The following is a 19,326-nucleotide window of genomic DNA, read 5'->3' as shown; positions in this document are numbered from 1 at the left end:
CATTAAAACTCCTTTTATATTTTGTTCCACAATGAAAATATAGGGTTTCTACTTAGTGCTCACTAAGTGCCACTCTTACATTTTGTGCTCTTCAACATAACCTGAAGATATTTTGTACACAATAAGTGCTACGAATAACTGCTTTATTTTGACTTGACAATAAAATGAACTAGTCATCAGACAGAAAATGACAGGATTCAACAGAGTGATGACAATTATCATCTTTATTTGCATAAATCCCTAAACTAGTTCATATTTTATGAACTGTTGAAACGCCTCGGAAGAATGATGACTCTTATTCAGCAGACTCAGACTAAACAAAAGACAAAAGGGAAATCAATTAGCAAAAAAAATAAAAATAAAAACTACGTTGTGGAATTAAATTATAACTTGCTGATACTGTCATGCAAAATATCTATAAAAAAGTTACCTTTCCAGCATCACGGCTCTTCGCTCTCAGTTTGTTGACTTGGGACTCAGCAATGTCAGCGCGTTCCTGGGCTTCCTCCAACTCATGCTGGGACTTCCTCAATCTGGACAGATGGGTGTTGGCCTGCTCCTCCTGTGAATAATGTTGGGTATTTTACAAAATCCTTCATATGGGTCCATTTTGATTTGTGCTATGTTACCATTTTTTTAAATCACAAGACATTTCACTCACAGCCTCCTCAGCTTGTCTCTTGTAAGCCTTTACTTTGAGCTGCAGCTTGTCCACCAGATCTTGAAGTCTGTTCACATTCTTCTTGTCCTCCTCAGTCTAGAGGGATAATGAAGTGTTGAAGTGTGTCATTGAAAACACAGACAGAAAGAAAATGAATTATTAACTCATCACAACAGTATAGTTTTTATGTAATTAACCAGTTACCTGGTAGGTCAGCTCCTTCACTCTCCTTTCATATTTGCGGACTCCTTTGACAGCATCAGCTCCACGTCTCTGCTCAGCTTCAACTTCAGTTTCCAGCTCGCGCACCTGTGAGATACAGTGTGTCAACAATGAACAATATTCTCAACCCTGAGAGTTATATACACATTATATACAGTTCATACCCTGGACTCCAGTTTCTGGAGCTGCTTCTTGCCACCCTTCATGGCGAGGCTCTCAGCCTCATCCAGACGATGCTGCAGGTCCTTAACTGTGACCTCCAGGTTCTTCTTCATCCTCTCCAGGTGAGCGCTGGTGTCCTGTTCCTTCTTCAGCTCCTCAGCCATCATGGCAGCCTGCAAGGTTTGGCTGGTTTAATATATATATATATGAGACTTGGAATTGATTATAAAAAGGTATTATGTGAAAAGGGCCTCTTTAGCATAACTCACATCAGTGATAGCCTTTTTGGCTTTCTCCTCTGCATTTCTGGCTTCTTGAACAGCATCATCCACTTCACCCTGAACCTGGACAAGGTCAGCCTCCAGCTTCTTCTTGGTGTTCAAAAGACTGGTGTTCTGTATATTAAAAAAGTAATATATCAAAAATATCATCAAAGTATTATATGTTAAAGAAAACATTCAAACGAGACATTATGAACACCAACCAAATAATTTAAAAAACCAACCTGAGAGTGGAGCAGTCCGACACGCTCACTAGCATCAACCAGCTCCTGCTCAGCCACTTTGCGTCCTCTCTCTGTCTGCTCCAGAGCGACTCTTAGCTCCTCAATCTCTGCTACCATCAGACCGTTTCTGCGCTCCACCATGGCAACCTGCTCCTTCATGTCTTCCTGTCCTCTGATGGCATCATCAAGGTGCAGTTGGGCATCCTAACAAAAAAGAAAATACTTTAATGTTCCCTATAATCTCAAATTATTTTTAACATTCAACAATTGTTTAAAACTGACCTTGAGCTGTCCCTGGACATTCCTCAGTTGTTTCTGGGCCTCAGCAGCCTGCCTGTTGGAATGGCTCAGCTGAATTTCCATCTCATTCAGGTCTCCCTCCATCTTCTTCTTGACTCTCAGGGCATCATTCCTGCTCCTGACCTCAGCATCAAGAGTGCTCTGCATGGAGTCAATCACCCTCTGGCTGTTCCTCTTGATCTGCTCCATCTCCTCGTCCTTCTCAGCCAGCTTCCTGTCAACCTCACCCTTGACCTGGTTGAGCTCAAGCTGAACACGCAGAATCTTGGCCTCCTCATGCTCCAGAGTACCCTGTAAAAAATTACACACACACCAAACATTAGCTTTTGTGAAAACACAATCACAACCAAAATCAGTATTTTAAATGTAAGTGATTTGTCACATGTTAATTAAAACTTTACCTCGGCCTCCTCCAATGCAGTCTGAATTTCAGACTTCTCAGTCTCCACAGTCTTCTTGGCTTTCTCCAGCTCATGGATGCTTTTTCCAGTCTCGCCAATTTGTTCAGTCAGGTCTGAGATCTCCTCTTCAGGTAAAATGATACAAAGCAAAACATTACAGTGTACTACTATATACTATACTAGTGTATAGTCAGCATCATAGTGGGTACACATCAGTTTTATTTTGGTGTACATGCCATGGGTAGTATAATGGTAACATACGCTGCAGGTTCTTGTTTTCCCTCTTCATGGTCTCCAGATGATCCAGAGCCTCCTCATAGGAGTTCTTCATTTTGAACAGCTCAGTGCTGAGAGAGCGAGCCTCCTTTTGGGCTCCTTCTAGCTCTGCCTGGCTCTCTTCATACTTCTGTTTCCATTCTGCCAGGACCTGTTTATGTGGTTGAATTAGTTGCAAGTAATTGTTCATATCTATAAAATTCATTGTGATTCATATTTTAACAATTTACCTTATCAAAGTTCCTCTGCTTCTTGTCAAGGTTGGCAGCCAGAGAATTCGCTCTCTCCACATCAATCATGAGGTCCTCCACCTCACCCTGCAGCCTCTGCTTGGTCTTCTCCAAAGAGGCACACTTGGAGTTCACAGCCTCAATGGATTCCTCAGCTTCCTGCAAGCGCTGGGCAAGCTTTTTCCTGAGATAAGGGAGATATTATTTTATACTATTGCAACGTCATTTAGATAAATTATTATCTTACCAATGTATTTCTAGTGACTTACTTGGCATCCTCCAGCTCCTCAGTGCGCTGAATAGCATCAGTCTCATATTTGCTTCTCCACTGAGCCACCTCACTATTGGCCTTGGACATTCCTCTCTGCAGCTCAGCCTTGGCCTCCTGCTCTTCCTCAAACTGCTCTCTGAGCAGATCACAGTCATGGCGAGCTGACTGAACACCATGGGCCAGGGCGTTCTTGGCCTGTTAAATACATAGTCCATGTCAGATTGATGCTTTTATTGACCAGATGGACTGGACTGTGAACCTTATTCAAAGAGCAATGTCTCTAGGTGACTCTGGTTCTACTTCAGAGGTGTAATGACATAAAATTAATATACCTTCACTTCCTCCTCAATTTGCCTCTTGAGCTCCTCAATCTGCTGAGTGTAGGCCTGTTTGCCTCTGGTCAGCTGGGAGACTAGAGCTTCCTTCTCCTCAAGCTGGCGAGAGAACTCACCTAAATGTGAAATATGAGTGAAAATATGAATATTATTTTGTGTAACTGCTATTCTTACCTGAAGTTTATTTCAGGAGACTCACCATTCTCTGTCTGAAGTCTTGCCCTCTGTGCATTGATGTCATTCAGCTGACGAACATTCTCATCATTTTTGGCCTTGAGCTCACTCAGCTGGTCCTCAAGAGTTCTGCACATTTTCTCCAAGTTGCCCTGTAAATTTAAATAAAATACATATTCGTGTAATACAAACATTTACTACTTGAATTTATTCCTATATTAATCTAACATAGTCATCAAACAGGATTATTAATGTGTTAGTATTTCCAGCTAGACGGGAGAAAAAACCTTGTAAAACCCTCACCTTTGCTTTGGCAACAGCCTCCATGTTGCTGGAGAGGTCATCGATCTCCATTTTGTACTCACTCTTCTCCTTCTCCAGCTTCTGCTTGACACGCTGGAGGTTGTCGATCTGCTCTCCGAGTTCAGCAACAGTGTCAGCCTGCTTCTTGCGCAGAGCTGCTGCAGTAGCTTCATGCTGCAGAGTGGCTTCTTCCAGGTCACGACGAAGCTTCTGGAACTCAGCCTCACGCTTCTTGTTCATCTCAATCTGGGCGGCTGTTGCTCCACCAGCTTCCTCAAGCCTCTCACTGATCTCCTCCAGCTCCCTGGAGAGGTCAGCCCTCTGCTTCTCCACCTTAGCCCGAGCAGCCCTCTCAGCCTCAATCTCTTCTTCCAGCTCCTCAATACGAGCCTAGATTTGAATTCATGATAGTTATTTAAAAAGAGCATACTAATTAGATCCAGTAGCTTAAAGCCTGATCTTTAACATCCATAAAATATAGTTGGTATGAATACTACCTGGAGTTCCTTGATCTTCTTCTGAAGCTGAGCACCAAGGGACTGTTCATCCTCAATCTTGCTGAGGAGCTGGCTGATTTCAAAGTCCTTCCTGGATGTAGAGACCAACAAAGCTTTCACAGTGACAGTTCATGATGTCAATGTAGAGTAATGTGTGAGGAGATGACAGGGGATCATCAGTGAGGGAACAGAAAAAACCTACTTCTTGATTTTCTCCTCAGATTGCTGCTTGTCATTCTCCAGATCCATTACAGATTCCTGGGCCAGTTTCAGATCTCCCTCAAGCTTCCTCTTGGCTCTCTCAAGGTCCATGCGGAGCTTCTTCTCTTGCTCCAGTGAGCCCTCAAGCTAGTAAAATACATGTGCAATTATAGTTGACTTATTGTAACGGACAAGAACAATATAACTAATTATTCATGCCATTACAACGTGCAACGTCAAAATTGTTATGTACTTACATCATCCACTTGCTGTTCCAGCTTTGTCTTGGCTTTGGTCAGAGTGTTGACTTTGTCTTCCTCTGCCTGGAGATCATCCAGTGTTTGCTGGTGGGCCTCTTGAAGGGCTTTCTTCTCCTTGGTCAGCTTGGCAATGGCCTCATCCTGAGATGCCATTTCTTCTGTCAGATTTTTCACCTAAAGGTAAATGAAAAGCTTATTTACAATTCATTCATCAACCAAGCATTAAAAAGCAATAATGTTAGTAAATTTGTCCTGAACTGAACCTTGTTCTCTGTGGCATGTTTCTCCTTCTCCACTTTAGCCAGGGTGAGCTCCAAGTCATCAATGTCCTTCTTTAGCTCAGAGCATTCATCCTCCAGCTTCCTCTTCTTGGCAGTCAGCTCAGCATTGATTTCCTCTTCATCCTCCAGTCTCTCGGTTGTCTCTTTGAGTTTGGCTTCAAGCTGGATCTTGCTCTTAATGAGGCCCTCACACCTTTCCTCAGCATCAGTCAGATTCTCAACTTCCTATTGTATGCCATGAACAGATAATCAGACACTGACAGGCAATGTTGTTGTCTTTTTAAATATTCACTATTTGACATTTAATAATCAAAAATGTAACCATGCATGCAAAATACAGTTGTGCCAAAATCAAACTTGCTTTTGTTCCCTACTTACTGATGCCACTTGGAGTTGCAGGTCATTCTTCTCTTGTAGCAGACTAACCATCTTCTCCTCCAGTTCCTTCTTCTTGGCCAAAGCAGTAGCCAAGTCGGTTTTCATCTTTTCATAGTTTTCCTTCATCTGAACCAATTCCTTCTCAGTCTCAGCACTCTTCAGGAGAGGCTTGATCTTAAAGTAAAGACTCATCCATGGCCAGTTCTTCACATTCATGAAGGAACGGATGTTGTACTGGATACTGTAAATGGATTCTCTGGAAAACACACAAAAAAAACATAATTTTCATTGCCATATTTTTGTAAGAATAACATTATAGCAGTGTGTGACATAACAATCATACCTCCTTTCCATCATCTTTACAAACTCCCTCCTCATAAGGAATCCTCTGCAGAGAGCCTGAGTCATGGTCACCAGTGTAGCCAGTTTATCATCTCTCATCTCCTCAAGGGTACCCAGCAGACCAGCTTTGAAGAACACCTGTGTCACAACAAAATCTGTTGTAAATACACATGGGCAGTAATATATATATATATATATAACTCTCCACAGCCACTATCCTCTAAAAATCACCTTGGTGTGTCCAAACTTGTACTGAGTGTGGTCTACATCAATGGAGCCCAGCAGCTTCTCTGAAGCTTTCTTGTTGTCAATGAACTGTCCCTCAGGGATGACACTGGCATTCAATACTTTGTATCTGTAACAAAGGGTTTTAGTACATTATACAGAAATGTACAGTAATATCAAATGTAAATCCATCCACCTCTGCTTGAAGTCACCATAGAGGATTCTGCTGGGAAAGCCTTTTCTGCAGATTCTGATACCCTCCAGCACACCGTTACATCTCAGCTGGTGGATGACCAGGAAGTTCTCCATAAGACCTGATGATATTTCAGATTCATTCACATATTTTTAAACTTTTGATGCAAACAGTAAGACTGCTGACTTCTTACCAGGTGTCTTTGACTCATTTGGAATCAGGCAGCGTACAAAGTGAGGGTGAGTGCTCCTCAAGTTGGTCATCAGCTTGCCCAAGTTCTCCTGTGGATCATTATCATTACATCAGGTCTGTATTATTTACATGGTTTTAAAGTTTTAATTAAAAAATGAAACAAGACATACCCTGAAAAGAGCAGACACAGTCTGGAAGGAGCCACCCTTCTTCTTACCACCCTTCTTGCCACCTGCAGCAGCCTCTGATTTGTAACACATTAGATTTTATTACTAAGAGTGAAAAATGCTGATGAAATTTCTTAATTTGCTTTGTTTTGTGGAATTTCAATTATTTTAGTGATTGAATGTCATAATTCACCTCATTGGAAGACCTATAACAAATGGCACCCTTTAACTTTAATGCACCTCATGTAATATCTGCTTCATGTTTGGCTGCATCCATAGTTCTTATTAAAATATTGCACATCATCTCTACTAGGTAATGATTGCTAATTCATTTTCTCACACTTATTCCTTACCCTCAGCTCCGGCATGGGTTGCATAAAGCATGGCCAGCAGTTTGTTGGAAGACTTCTGATACAGCTGAACAACTGAGTCATTCAAGGGGTCCTTGTTCTTGTCCAGCCAGCCAGTGATATTGTAGTCCACTGTACCAGCATAGTGAACCAGGGCGAAGTGAGCCTCAGCCTTGCCCTTTCCAGGCTTTGGCTTTTCAAAGGCTTTGGTCTTGCCAAGATGCTGATCGTGCAGCTTGTTCTTGAAGGTTGTGTCAGAAGCCTTGGGGAACATGCACTCCTCTTCAAGGATGGAGAAGATGCCCATTGGCTGAGATGAATTTATATTTTACATTAAAAAGAGGCAGTAATAGCTATGTTCACATGAATCAAGAAGTTGATTTGGTCACATACCTTCTCAATAAGCTCAATGCAGGCAGCCAAGTCCATACCGAAGTCAATGAACTCCCATTCAATGCCTTCTTTCTTGTACTCCTCTTGCTCCAGGACAAACATGTGGTGGTTGAAAAACTGTTGCAGTTTCTCATTGGTGAAGTTGATGCAGAGCTGCTCCAAGCTGTTGAACTGTATTACATAAATTAATTTTATTAAATCCAAAAACATTGTCAAACATTTTGCTGCTCACATATTTTTTTTAGCTACTCACGTCGAAGATCTCAAATCCAGCGATATCCAACACTCCAATGAAGAAGGATCGTGCCTGCTTTGTGTCCAGCATCTCATTGATTCGGATGACCATCCACAAGAACATTTTCTCATAGACAGACTTACACAGAGCCATCACAGCATTGTTGACCTAAAACAAGAAGGGAACAAGGGAAATTTTACAGAATTTCAGAGAATAAAGTTGAAAATACTTCCAGGCAACTTTTTATTACCTGTGGGACGGTCTGACCTTTGGTCACCATCTCATTTCCGACCTTGACTCTTGGGTAGCACAGAGCTTTCAGCATATCAGCTGAGTTCAGACCCATGAGGTAGGCGATTTTATCAGCCTCTAGTGCAAAGTTTGCAAACAAACAGTAGTAAACACCCACTGACCAAAGTTGCTCTGGATAACATGCATAATAAAAATGATCATTTACCCTCAGTGCCATCAGGTTCTGCCTGCTCCTCACGCTGCTTCTGCTTGAATTTCATGTTGCCATGATGCATCACAGCACCGGTCAGCTTGTAGATACCCATTTTCTCCTCAGCAGTGAAGCCCAAGATGTCAATAGCAGTCTGTATTAAAAGAGAAACCAATATTATGTATCACATTTTTGTCTTCCAATCCTATTTTTAAATTTCCATAACACATTAATTGACTCTTTACATCTGTTGCAATAAACTCTTCTACATCATTGATACTCTTGACCGTTACTTCCCCCTGACTGATCATATGGTAGTCATAGGGGTTGGTGGTGATCAGAAGACCCTCTAAAAGAGCAGAAATTAAATATGTTAGTTTTTCTTCTCTTTTAAGGCACGTTTGAAGTTGTCTAATACCATACCCAGGAGCTCAGGCTTGTGGCCTGTCATCAGCTGATAGAAGATATGGTAGCTCCTCTCAGCAGACAACTGGAAGGTGACACGGGACTTTTCCAGCAGATCTAAGAGAAACAAGTAGTCTCAACATAACTGAAAATTGTAGGATTACTGTATACTAGTCTACCAGTTTATTTCATTGCAAAAGAACCTCACATGGTGTGAACAAATGTACAAATGTACCTTGTTTAAACCTGTATCATATCGAAGAGTGAATTTCAACAAAAGCCGTGTAAAGTGTATGACATAAAGAATAAGATTAAGAAAACCTTTATTTGTCCCACAATGGTTAAATTGTGTTATTGCAACCTATATACATTACATACATAAAATAAACTAACAATAAAATAAGAGTCAGATAAGTTTACATATTAACATGACTTACATGTTTCAATATCAGCAGAGGCCAGTTTGCCAGTTGTTCCAAAGTGAATTCTGATGAATTTACCCTAAATATATCAGATTTCTGTTAACAGAATTCTTGATTTACAAAGAAGCTCAGGAACGTGCAGGGGGGGGGGGGAGATGCCCCATTACCTTTGATGCCCAAAATGCTGTTTTGTCAAAGTGAACTTTAATTTTATTTTATTTTATTTTATTTTATTTCATATAGTTATTGCGTGTGCCACTCTGTCTGTGTGGTCCAGTTCTGTATGGTGTTTCAAATTCATGCTCCATGTGCCCCTTTTTCACTTTGAGCACCTGCCCCTCCAAAGTCTCTGCACGCCCCTGAAGAAGCTTGTCTTTAATTTTGCACTTCCAGTACTTACAAAACGAGAGGAGTTGTCATTCCTCACGGTCTTGGCATTACCATAGGCCTCCAGCAGAGGGTTGGCTGCAATGATTTGATCTTCCAGTGAACCCTACAAAATATGTTACTGCATATATTGTATAAAATATATATAAAATAAAAAGTGTTTTGTATCACTTTTTTGACATAAAAAATAGCAATACCTGAATCTTGCCAGGTGTCTCTGCTTTCTTAGCTCCAGCTACTGCAATTGTTGCAAAGTACTGGATGACACGCTTGGTGTTGACAGTCTTTCCGGCACCAGATTCACCGCTGGAGGCAATGAGGTATCTCAAGCTATGTTTGTTTCTGTCATTTCTCCAAATGCCCTATATAGATATCATTTTACTTACGTGATAAGGATAGACTGGTTCTCACGATCTGAAATGAACAAATACATTTAATGCTTGTAAAATACTACATGCAGTGCCTTGTTTCTGTGTCCTGTAAATCATTTTCATATCTGCTTTTCCACTTACCAGTGAGCATGAACTGATAGGCATTGTCAGAGATGGAGAAAATATGTGGTGGAGCCTCAACCCTCTTTTTGCCTCTATATGCCCCAACAACCTGAGCATCGTACACAGGAAGCCACTTGTAGGGGTTCACGACGACACAGAACAGGCCAGAGTAGGTCTGAAAAGAGAAGGGTGATCATGCTACACTTGAATGTGTTTACATTTGACATTTCAATATGAGCTTTGGACTCTAGAGAAAGAACAATTACTAATTGTTTAGGTTTATCTGTGTATTAACTCTGGTCAAAAATGTATGTTAAAAACCTACATAGATCATCCATGATGCAAAACGCTCTTTGAGGTTGAACAGCACAGCAGGTTCATTGAGGTGGGTCATCATGGCCATGTCCTCAATTTTATCAAACTTTGGGGGGTTCATGGGATGGATGTCATCCTCTTTGACAGTGACAGTCTAAACAGGAATTGCAGTAAAGTCAGTTTTACTAAAACAATAATTCACTCACATACTTAGTAATTAAAGGATAGATGTTAAATACAAATTTAATCAAAGCTTTATTCTCTTACCTTTCCTGTCAGTGTCTCCACTGTGGCTTTGCCACCCTCCTTCTTGGTTAGTTTACCCTTGAGATACATTTCGTCAGCATCCACCACAAAGTAGGCAGTTTTGGCATCAAAAGGAGCAGTCTGAGCCTCAATCCGCTCCCTTTCTGGCTTCCGGAGGTAAATGGCCGCCGGGCCATACTGCTCCATCTCCGCGTCTGTGCTCATTGTGGCACTTTACTTGAGACTGGAAAAAAAGAAATGTAGTTTGACTTACTTTATTAAAATCAGATTTGGGTGAATTTAATTTGTGTTTTTGTCTGAATCTTCTTGAGGCTCTGTTTTTTACCAGTTTATTCTGACTTGATCTGTTGTAAGATGCCCTTAAAGAGAGTAGAAATAATACATTTCACTGCCCAGCATATAAACCAGTAAACAGAAGTCATAGCACATTCATTTTTGTCATACAGGTTAACTGTCATAGTCCAATATTTTTTATTTCACACTTTCACAATGTGTACCATTATTAAAACCATTTTCAAACTCTTTCCACTAAAGTGAATAATTGCATTGCAATAATATAGGATCTCTGATTACTACTTAAAGATTACAAAACATGAACACAATACACCCTGTAAGTAGCATAGATTTGTATGAGCACTAACCTGTGAGAGTCAGCAAAGCCTGTCAGTTGTCCGAGGCATCTGATGCTGCAGCTTTTATAGAGGCAGGAACTGCCTGGTCAGCAGCAGTCTGGCTCTCGATTTGGTCAAGCATCCCTGTCATCTTAAGACCCATCTTGTGACATTATATGTTTTGCCAGCTTTTAGCGTCTAAATTCTAACACTGCTTAACTGTAAAAGAATAATAACATAAAAACTAGAATCAGTATTTTTGTAGGCTTAAATCAAAGCTTAAATCATCATTATAATTGCATGATTACCTTGTGCAAAATGTTGTATATGCAATAAGCCTAAATCATAACTACTTGAGAAATACATAAATAATCTTTAGGGCTGTACCTTCACTTCCTTTTTTGAAAACAACGCTCTTTGCCCTTAGAAGGACCACTCAAATGTCACTGGTATTAAGTGTCAGAGCTTGTCCACATGTCAAAATTTTGAAATATAGTTAAATTGAGTATCATAATTTTCTCACAATTAGTAAAATAATACATTAAAAATATAAATCCACCACACAACAAATATTAATCCGGAAGAATATCCTATTTAATATCTGTAATATCATGCAACATGTTTCATAGATCAGTATTTGACTGTTTTATTTCTGCTCATTAAAACGTGTAATGGTAATGTCTAAAGTATGTCCCAAAATAGATGCTGTGCAATCTTTATGGGTTATGAACCACTAATTTGCTCTAATAAATATTTAACAGAAATAAATTTAGATTCTGACTTACTTAAAAAGGATTTCATCATTTTAAAAGGAGCGTTGTTAAAAGGAGGAGTTGTCTCCATTGCTCAGGCAATTAAACATGCTCACAGCCAGGAATGGAAATACATTTTGGAGAAGCACCCAAGTGACGCTGGTATATAGTTGCAAGACATGGCACATCTCATGTTCCTCTAATAAAACTGAATGTAAGGCCCTTTCCTTAAAGTTCAAGTGGTATTACACTCTGCCTTAAAAGGACTTGTAGAACATTTGCCAACAAGGCTGAGATAAGACCTATAATAAGTCCCACTCAGATATCAAAGATCTTTATCCTCATGCTACATTTGATTCAAAGGAGGTTGTTGCTGTTATGGAAACTGAGTGTCCTTGAAAAACTATGTGACTCTGGCTTTGAGACATTGCTGGCATATGTCTCAAAATAAAATGACCTGCGCAAACACTATTCAGAAGACTTGATGATAAAATGGACTGTTTTATTCACAGTATTGTTTATGTCAATGTGCCTTTCTTAAAATGAAGGATGTCAGTGCATAAGCCACACAGTATGTCAAGGTTTGCTGGAGCACATTTTTCCAGACCTTGATGAGTTATAAGCTAATACCAGTTTATGAAAGTTATATTGGTATGATGGTTTGTCTGCGAGAGCATTCTTGAACTGTGGTTTACTATACTTTCAGGACTTTTTAGCGCAGCAATTGTAAAATAACCTACCTTGATGAAAACAATCACTCCAATATAGCTTTTGATTTGATCGTGAATCATTTAAAATGAACTTTTAATAAAAGTTGAATTATTCATTAATTTTGCAAGTAGAAGGTTAAAAATGTTACAGATGTAAAATGCTTAAATTGTAAACAGTTTAAATTGCAATCAGCTTAGTCATGCTTTGTAATCTAAAACCTAGCTATTACATTAACCACAAAAGTTATTACTACTTCGTTAGCATATAGGTGAATGGACACAAAACATAACGATATGGCAAGTATCGTGTCTTACTCGTTCAACACCACTTCCGAACTACAAATATTTTCCGTTTTGTAGTTTTTTGTGTAGAGTGTTATGCGCCTGCGTACTCTGTGACAAACCTACCGGAAATTTAACCACAGACCCTTCACTGCTACACGATTTTAGCCTGCAAGCTAGTGTTAGCTTGCTAAAGTTAAATATATTTTGATCTAGAACAGAGATTCTCTCCAGAAACATGCCTTCCTTAAATGGAAAACCTGATGTTATGTTTGTAAGTGACCATGGACCGTATTGATACCTATTATGCTTTGCTCTCTGGTTTTGGCTAGGAGGATTTTCGCTAGCTGTAATAACTTTTGACCGTGTTGCATGCTTTGTTGTGTATGCTGCCGTTATTGGAATTTTGAACTTTTGAGTCCTTGTTAACATTATGACGTGTTAGACTTAACTGTGTTAATGTTGAATTTCTGATGTTAATTGTGAATATGACGAAAACAGTTACAGTAAACCTATACGTTTGCGCTATGATGTTAGCATTTGCTAATGCAATTTTTCGTGTAACGTGTTCGTCTGTGTTCGTTGTTGTCTGTTGTAATTTCGATTCTTAGGAGGACGACGATCTCCCTTACGAAGAGGAGATTATCCGAAATCCCTACTCGGTCAAGTGCTGGATGCGCTACATCGAATTTAAACAGAATGGACCCAAATCCACCCTCAATATGATATATGAGCGGGCTCTGAAAGAACTGCCTGGCAGGTAACTTACAGAGGAACTTTACCACAAACACGAACATAGTACTCAAAGCCTAATGTCATTAATACCTGCACATCAACAGATTACTGCAACCAGGTCTCAAATGCCATAATTTGATATATTCGGGATACTTTTTATTGGGATGAAAAGTGTGCTATGCTTAGTCCCTAGTTAAAATGTGTCTAGTGCCTTTGTACCCTGTAGAAACATACATGGGTACCACATATATATTTGTACCTATGTGACATCATAAAGATCGAATTTTATGTGGTTTTTATGCAACCAGAATTTTCTCCTGGTATAACTCTTAATACCAAGAATTTCACCCTGCTTACAGCTACAAGCTGTGGTACAACTACCTGAGAGAAAGACGGAAACAAGTCAAAGGAAAATGCATCACTGAACCATCCTATGAAGAGGTCAATAATTGTCACGAGAGGGGTCTGGTGTTCATGCATAAGGTAATGATCCATATACTCTATACTGTACCATTTGACTGTAGAATAATCTCATTATGTGGTGGTCTGTGGGTGTGTTTAAAACTTACTCTCTTTCCCTAATGTAGATGCCTAGAATATGGCTTGACTACTGCCAGTTCCTTGTGTCTCAATGCAAAATCACAAGAAGTCGACGAACATTTGACCGTGCACTCAGAGCTCTGCCTGTAACTCAGCATCCACGCATCTGGCCTCTGTATCTCCGTTTTGTCCGGAACCTCCCCCTACCTGAGACGGCTATCCGTGTGTATCGCAGGTACCTAAAGGTGAGAGCATAGTTCACAGCCCAGAGCTACAAGGTTTTCTGTAAGGATGTCACATGAGACACTTCTCAAGTCCTATAGATGGTATTTGTAACAGTGTTTTATAATATCTCTGGATGCAAGAAAACACTTTCTGCAACTGCCTAATGATTATCAGACAAGACAAATGTACAGAATTTCCTTTTTTAGTCATGATAATATTTCACCAGTGGAACTGTAATAGTGTTTAAGGTTATTGATGCACAATAACACTGCACTGCAGACTTACAGTTGTCATTTAAAAAAGGAATCTGTAAATGAAGCTTAATGTATTTTTTCTCAATAGTGTTGAAATGCCTTGTGTTTTTACCGTGTAGCTTTCTCCAGAGAATGCAGAAGAATACATAGACTACTTAAGGTCTGTTGGTCGCTTGGATGAAGCAGCTGTGCGACTAGCAGCTGTTGTCAATGATGAACGCTTTGTGTCCAAAGAGGGCAAGTCTAATTATCAAGTAAGTACTTTCAAGTCAGTATTCTCATACTAAGCACTTCCCAATGCCTGTATATTAAGCTTAATGTGGAAATCTGCTTCTTTTTTCCAGCTCTGGCATGAGCTATGTGACCTGATTTCTCAGAATCCTGATAAAGTCACCTCTCTGAATGTGGGAGCCATCATACGTGGAGGCCTCACTCGCTTCACAGACCAACTTGGAAAACTCTGGTGCTCGTTAGCTGACTACTACATCAGAAGTGGCCACTTTGAAAAGGTGTGTTTAATCTGCAGTGCTTCATTTTTATAACAGTGTTTGTGTGTTTACTTCCCTAATAGACTTTGTGTACTATGACCATGATTTTTAATTTTCTCAGGCACGGGATGTCTATGAGGAGGCCATACTGACAGTGGTAACAGTAAGGGATTTTACACAAGTGTTTGATAGCTATGCCCAGTTTGAGGAGAGCATGATCGCTGCCAAGATGGAGACCACTGCTGAAATGGGGCAGGATGAAGATGGTGTGTGAATTTATTGATATTGGCAACATTCCTTGCTTTTACTTGTTTAGTCATTTAAACCTTATTCTTTGTCCCTCTTCTACAAGATGACATTGACCTGGAACTCAGACTGGCCCGATTTGAGCAGCTGATAACCCGACGGCCCCTGCTGTTGAACAGTGTACTCCTAAGGCAGAACCCCCATAATGTCCATGAATGGCACAAACGAGTAAAACTGTACGAGGGAAATCCACGGCAGGTGAGGTTATGCCTTTTCAGTCGTGTATGGTTCTTGTGTGTGATATGTATATACGTACATTTATATACAAATTCTCTGCAGATCATAAACACGTACACTGAGGCAGTGCACACTGTGGATCCAATGAAGGCCACGGGGAAACCTCACTCACTCTGGATTTCCTTTGCCAAGTTCTATGAGGAAAATGAGCAGCTGAATGATGTAAGATGCTGAAGTGTTTCCACGGTGATTCTGAAGTTCCGATCAGATTTGATGTTCTTATCTTTATATTCTGTATTCACCTGTATTATAATACAGGCCAGGACAATCTTTGAAAAGGCTACCAAGGTTAACTACAAGCAGGTGGATGACCTTGCGGCAGTGTGGTGTGAATATGGAGAAATGGAGCTCCGCCATGAGAACTATGAACAGGCACTTCGCATACTGAGGGTAACACACTTTTATCACGTTATGTTTCAGAACATCAAGGGATATAGAGTTAGAACACAACAACACTGATAACCTGGTAACTGATTCAGCACAACCAGTAAACTATGTATCAAAATAAATTATTATTTGCCATTATTATTGCTGTTTTCTTGGACCTTTGAAACATTGTACAAATGTTGCCATAGGTTTGGGTAAAACAAAATCAGGTCAAAAGTGCACATTATATAGTTAAAGGTCCTTATAAATTAGAGTATTAAAAAAACAACTGAGACAAGGGTGCACCTTGCAATGTCTTTATCTGTGTGTATAACGTGCTGTGAGCTGCTTATTATTGCTCGAGTGGCTAAATTTGAAACAGTGGCTGGCTTATTATATGGCTACCTACCAAAGCAATCAATAGTTTTTACATCAGTACTGTGTGACAGTGAGTTATTGCAAGTGCTGCGACCAATCCGGATTGATCAGGATTGAACCCTGGTGTGTTATAAGTGTCTGTATCATGTCATTGTTACCTTATGGAAACTATAAATGTACAATGTTTGATTTACATATAGAAAGCTACAGCCATCCCATCCAAGAAAGCAGAGTACTTTGATTCATCTGAGCCAGTCCAAAACCGAGTCTACAAGTCCCTAAAGGTCTGGTCTATGCTGGCAGACTTGGAGGAAAGTCTTGGCACTTTCCAGGTATGTTCACTACATGTCTGAATTTTTTGCTTTGTTGACTGAAAAGATTTTCAGCTGTAGATGATAAGGCTAATTTTTCTTTCCTTCTCCTCAGTCAACAAAAGCCGTGTACGACCGCATCATTGATCTTCGCATTGCCACGCCACAGATTATCATTAATTTTGCCATGTTCCTTGAGGAACACAACTACTTTGAGGAAAGCTTTAAAGTAAGAACACTTAGCTGCTGGTATTATTCAGGTCAAAGATGTGTACTTGTCTTAATTAACCTGGCATACTTTAAAATGTCTTTTAATTTCCTTGTTAAAACCTTTCCAGGCATATGAGCGTGGCATCGCTCTCTTTAGGTGGCCGAATGTTTATGACATCTGGAACACTTACCTCACCAAGTTCATTGACCGGTATGGGGGCAAGAAGCTGGAGAGAGCGAGAGACTTGTTTGAACAAGCCCTGGATGGCTGTCCTGCCAAGTTTGCAAAAAGTAAATAGCTTTGCCGGAATTACATTAACACAATGTGTGCCCTTCATTGTGTTTTGTATTTCTTTGATTTAGAAATTGTACTAAAGCACTATACTTTTTTATTTTCAGCCATTTACCTCCTGTATGCCAAACTGGAAGAGGAGTATGGATTGGCACGACACGCGATGGCCGTCTATGAAAGAGCAACACAGGCTGTGGAAATTGAGGAGAGGCATCACATGTTCAACATCTACATCAAGAGAGCAGCTGAAATTTATGGAGTAACATACACCAGAGCCATTTACCAGAAGGCTATTGAGGTATGACAGCTAAAAATACTACCACCTTGTCTTCCACTTCTGACCTGAAGGTTTTAAAGCTATTAATTGTTGTTTTTCTAAATTAACAATAGCACGTGTTCATTTTGTAATGCTTTGGCAAACATGTGAAGCCCTTTTCAAGAAAATTGTGAATAACACATAATATTTAAACATGACAATGAGCGGTGACCGTGACAATGACCAGTATTAATCGAAAGAATTATACATAAAATGTTTTATATCCTGTATAAACTTTCAATTTATTGGTATAACATTCCCTAGATTTTTTTGCCCACCCTTATATTAGGTGCACATGTTTGCATAAAATGTTTTTTGCTCTATATTGATGTATGTAAAATGTGAGTTGTATGGTTCTCATTTATCCAGGTCCTTCCCGATGAGCATGCGAGGGACATGTGTCTGCGGTTTGCTGACATGGAGAGCAAACTCGGTGAGATTGATCGGGCCAGAGCAATCTACTCCTACTGCTCCCAGATCTGTGACCCGAGGGTGAGAGAGACTACCTCCTTCTGAACAAAATGTCACATTTCTATGTGGACAGAATGATTCTTGATGCAGTCATCTTTTTTTTAGGTGACTGCTCATTTCTGGCAGACCTGGAAGGAATTTGAGATCCGGCATGGAAATGAGGACACCATCAGAGAGATGTTGAGAATCAAACGCAGTGTCCAGGCTACGTACAACACTCAGGTCAACTTTATGTCCTCTCAGATGTTGAAAGCCACAACAAGCTCCACCGGCACTGGTGAGGGTACTTGGATTTTCTTGAAAGTACACTGTCCACTGTGGACTTTTGCCACAAATACCCTGTATGGACTATGTGACATTGTCATGGTAGCCACACATGCTCCATTCTTACCCTAAACTGCACAAACATTAATGGTATTTTTTTACTTTTCTTCATCCAGTGTCAGATCTTGCTCCAGGCCAGATGGGAATTGATGATATGAAGATGTTGGAGCAGAAAGCACAGCAGCTTGCTGCTGAAGCTGAGCGGGACAAACCCAAACCCAAAGAGAAGATTCTCTTTGTCAGGTGTGTTTTTACACTGAATCCTTTTTTCTTTCTTTTTTAAGCTGGGCCACATTTTAAAAAGACAAGTGAGTCATGTTTTTTTCTTCATCTGCCTCTGCAGGAGTGACACTTCTCGAAGTGAGTTGGCTGAGCTTTCCAAACAAGCAAATCCTGATGAGATCAACATTGATGATGATGATGATGATGATGAAGACCAAGGACCTGATGGTGAGTGACAGACAACAAAGTTGGAATATTATGTTTGTTTTGTTCTGAAAAATTCCATGTGCTAATGGTCTTGTCCTTTTATTCATGACAGAGGTGCAGCTGGAGCAGAAGAGTGTACCCACAGCTGTCTTTGGAGGCCTTAAAGATGACTAAAGGTGGACACGTTTCATTTTGGTCGTACTCATTAAACATCTTAGTTTCAAGTGTGTATAAATGTTCTTTTGGGTCCACTGATTTATAGATCGTGAAAACAGCCAGAAAAGCAGCATTTGTTCCTTTTATGTGTTTCCTCTTTGGATGTTTGTAGGTTTGTATTCAAAGTCATTTGCTAGTTTTGGCCACATGGTGTCAGTCTTAAAATTGGGCTCCACAGATTAGTGCATTTGACCATATATGTCTGTTATGAAACATGCTTAATTAATTGTTGTACCGTAGTTTGACTACACAAATAGTGTTTTGTAAAAGAAATAAAATAATTTCAGCAACAATATGCAAGGACTGTTCTCTGTCAGGGAGCTATGCCCAAGAAAATGGAAGGACGGCATTCGTGTGAAAGTTCAGTCCAGGCACAGCTCCACCATGCACATTCTGAATAAATCTTTTAAAACGATCTTTAGAAGTGAACGTTATGAGTTTATTTATTTTAATCTAATAGCAACGAACAGGCCAAAAAACATTTTTTATTTCTTTTAATATTCTCTTAATTGGAGGATCTGGTCAAATTTTTGAAGATGATAGTAGGGTAAGAGAGTGACCGGCTGGGTGAACTAGATTGAAAGAGC

General features: G+C 40.0%; 2 protein-coding genes across 2 annotated transcripts; one reads left to right on the top strand and one right to left on the bottom strand.

Moving 5' to 3' along the window:
* Positions 1 to 295: 295 nt before the first annotated feature.
* LOC114440529 (myosin heavy chain, fast skeletal muscle-like) lies at positions 296 to 11,025 on the bottom strand. Its single transcript, XM_028413005.1, has 41 exons — positions 10,928 to 11,025; positions 10,612 to 10,645; positions 10,287 to 10,509; positions 10,030 to 10,173; positions 9,723 to 9,879; positions 9,597 to 9,624; positions 9,408 to 9,516; positions 9,224 to 9,316; positions 8,839 to 8,902; positions 8,420 to 8,518; positions 8,242 to 8,345; positions 8,012 to 8,150; positions 7,805 to 7,923; positions 7,573 to 7,722; positions 7,320 to 7,490; positions 6,930 to 7,236; positions 6,580 to 6,653; positions 6,411 to 6,498; positions 6,221 to 6,338; positions 6,031 to 6,154; positions 5,801 to 5,937; positions 5,458 to 5,713; positions 5,062 to 5,304; positions 4,796 to 4,972; positions 4,540 to 4,685; positions 4,338 to 4,428; positions 3,841 to 4,230; positions 3,563 to 3,689; positions 3,361 to 3,479; positions 3,027 to 3,223; positions 2,758 to 2,941; positions 2,513 to 2,678; positions 2,252 to 2,376; positions 1,833 to 2,141; positions 1,551 to 1,754; positions 1,315 to 1,440; positions 1,048 to 1,218; positions 866 to 970; positions 662 to 757; positions 431 to 562; positions 296 to 313 (listed from the first exon to the last, which is right to left on the bottom strand). Exons 3-41 carry the CDS (start codon positions 10,488 to 10,490, stop codon positions 296 to 298), a joined length of 5,811 nt encoding a protein of 1,936 aa, XP_028268806.1. The 5' UTR covers positions 10,491 to 10,509; positions 10,612 to 10,645; positions 10,928 to 11,025.
* Positions 11,026 to 12,771: 1,746 nt separating this feature from the next.
* xab2 (XPA binding protein 2) lies at positions 12,772 to 18,758 on the top strand. Its single transcript, XM_028413026.1, has 19 exons — positions 12,772 to 12,915; positions 13,253 to 13,401; positions 13,736 to 13,859; positions 13,964 to 14,161; positions 14,515 to 14,649; positions 14,740 to 14,904; positions 15,005 to 15,149; positions 15,236 to 15,387; positions 15,469 to 15,588; positions 15,685 to 15,816; positions 16,371 to 16,502; positions 16,597 to 16,710; positions 16,820 to 16,982; positions 17,091 to 17,281; positions 17,669 to 17,791; positions 17,876 to 18,047; positions 18,211 to 18,337; positions 18,438 to 18,544; positions 18,636 to 18,758. Exons 1-19 carry the CDS (start codon positions 12,880 to 12,882, stop codon positions 18,695 to 18,697), a joined length of 2,547 nt encoding a protein of 848 aa, XP_028268827.1. The 5' UTR covers positions 12,772 to 12,879; the 3' UTR covers positions 18,698 to 18,758.
* The last annotated feature ends 568 nt before the right edge of the window (positions 18,759 to 19,326 follow it).

This window comes from Parambassis ranga, chromosome 8 (genome assembly GCF_900634625.1).
Source record: "Parambassis ranga chromosome 8, fParRan2.1, whole genome shotgun sequence".
NCBI lineage: Eukaryota > Metazoa > Chordata > Actinopteri > Ambassidae > Parambassis > Parambassis ranga.
The sequence above is the reverse complement of the archived record's forward strand: the minus strand, read 5'-3'. Positions and strand labels throughout refer to the sequence as shown.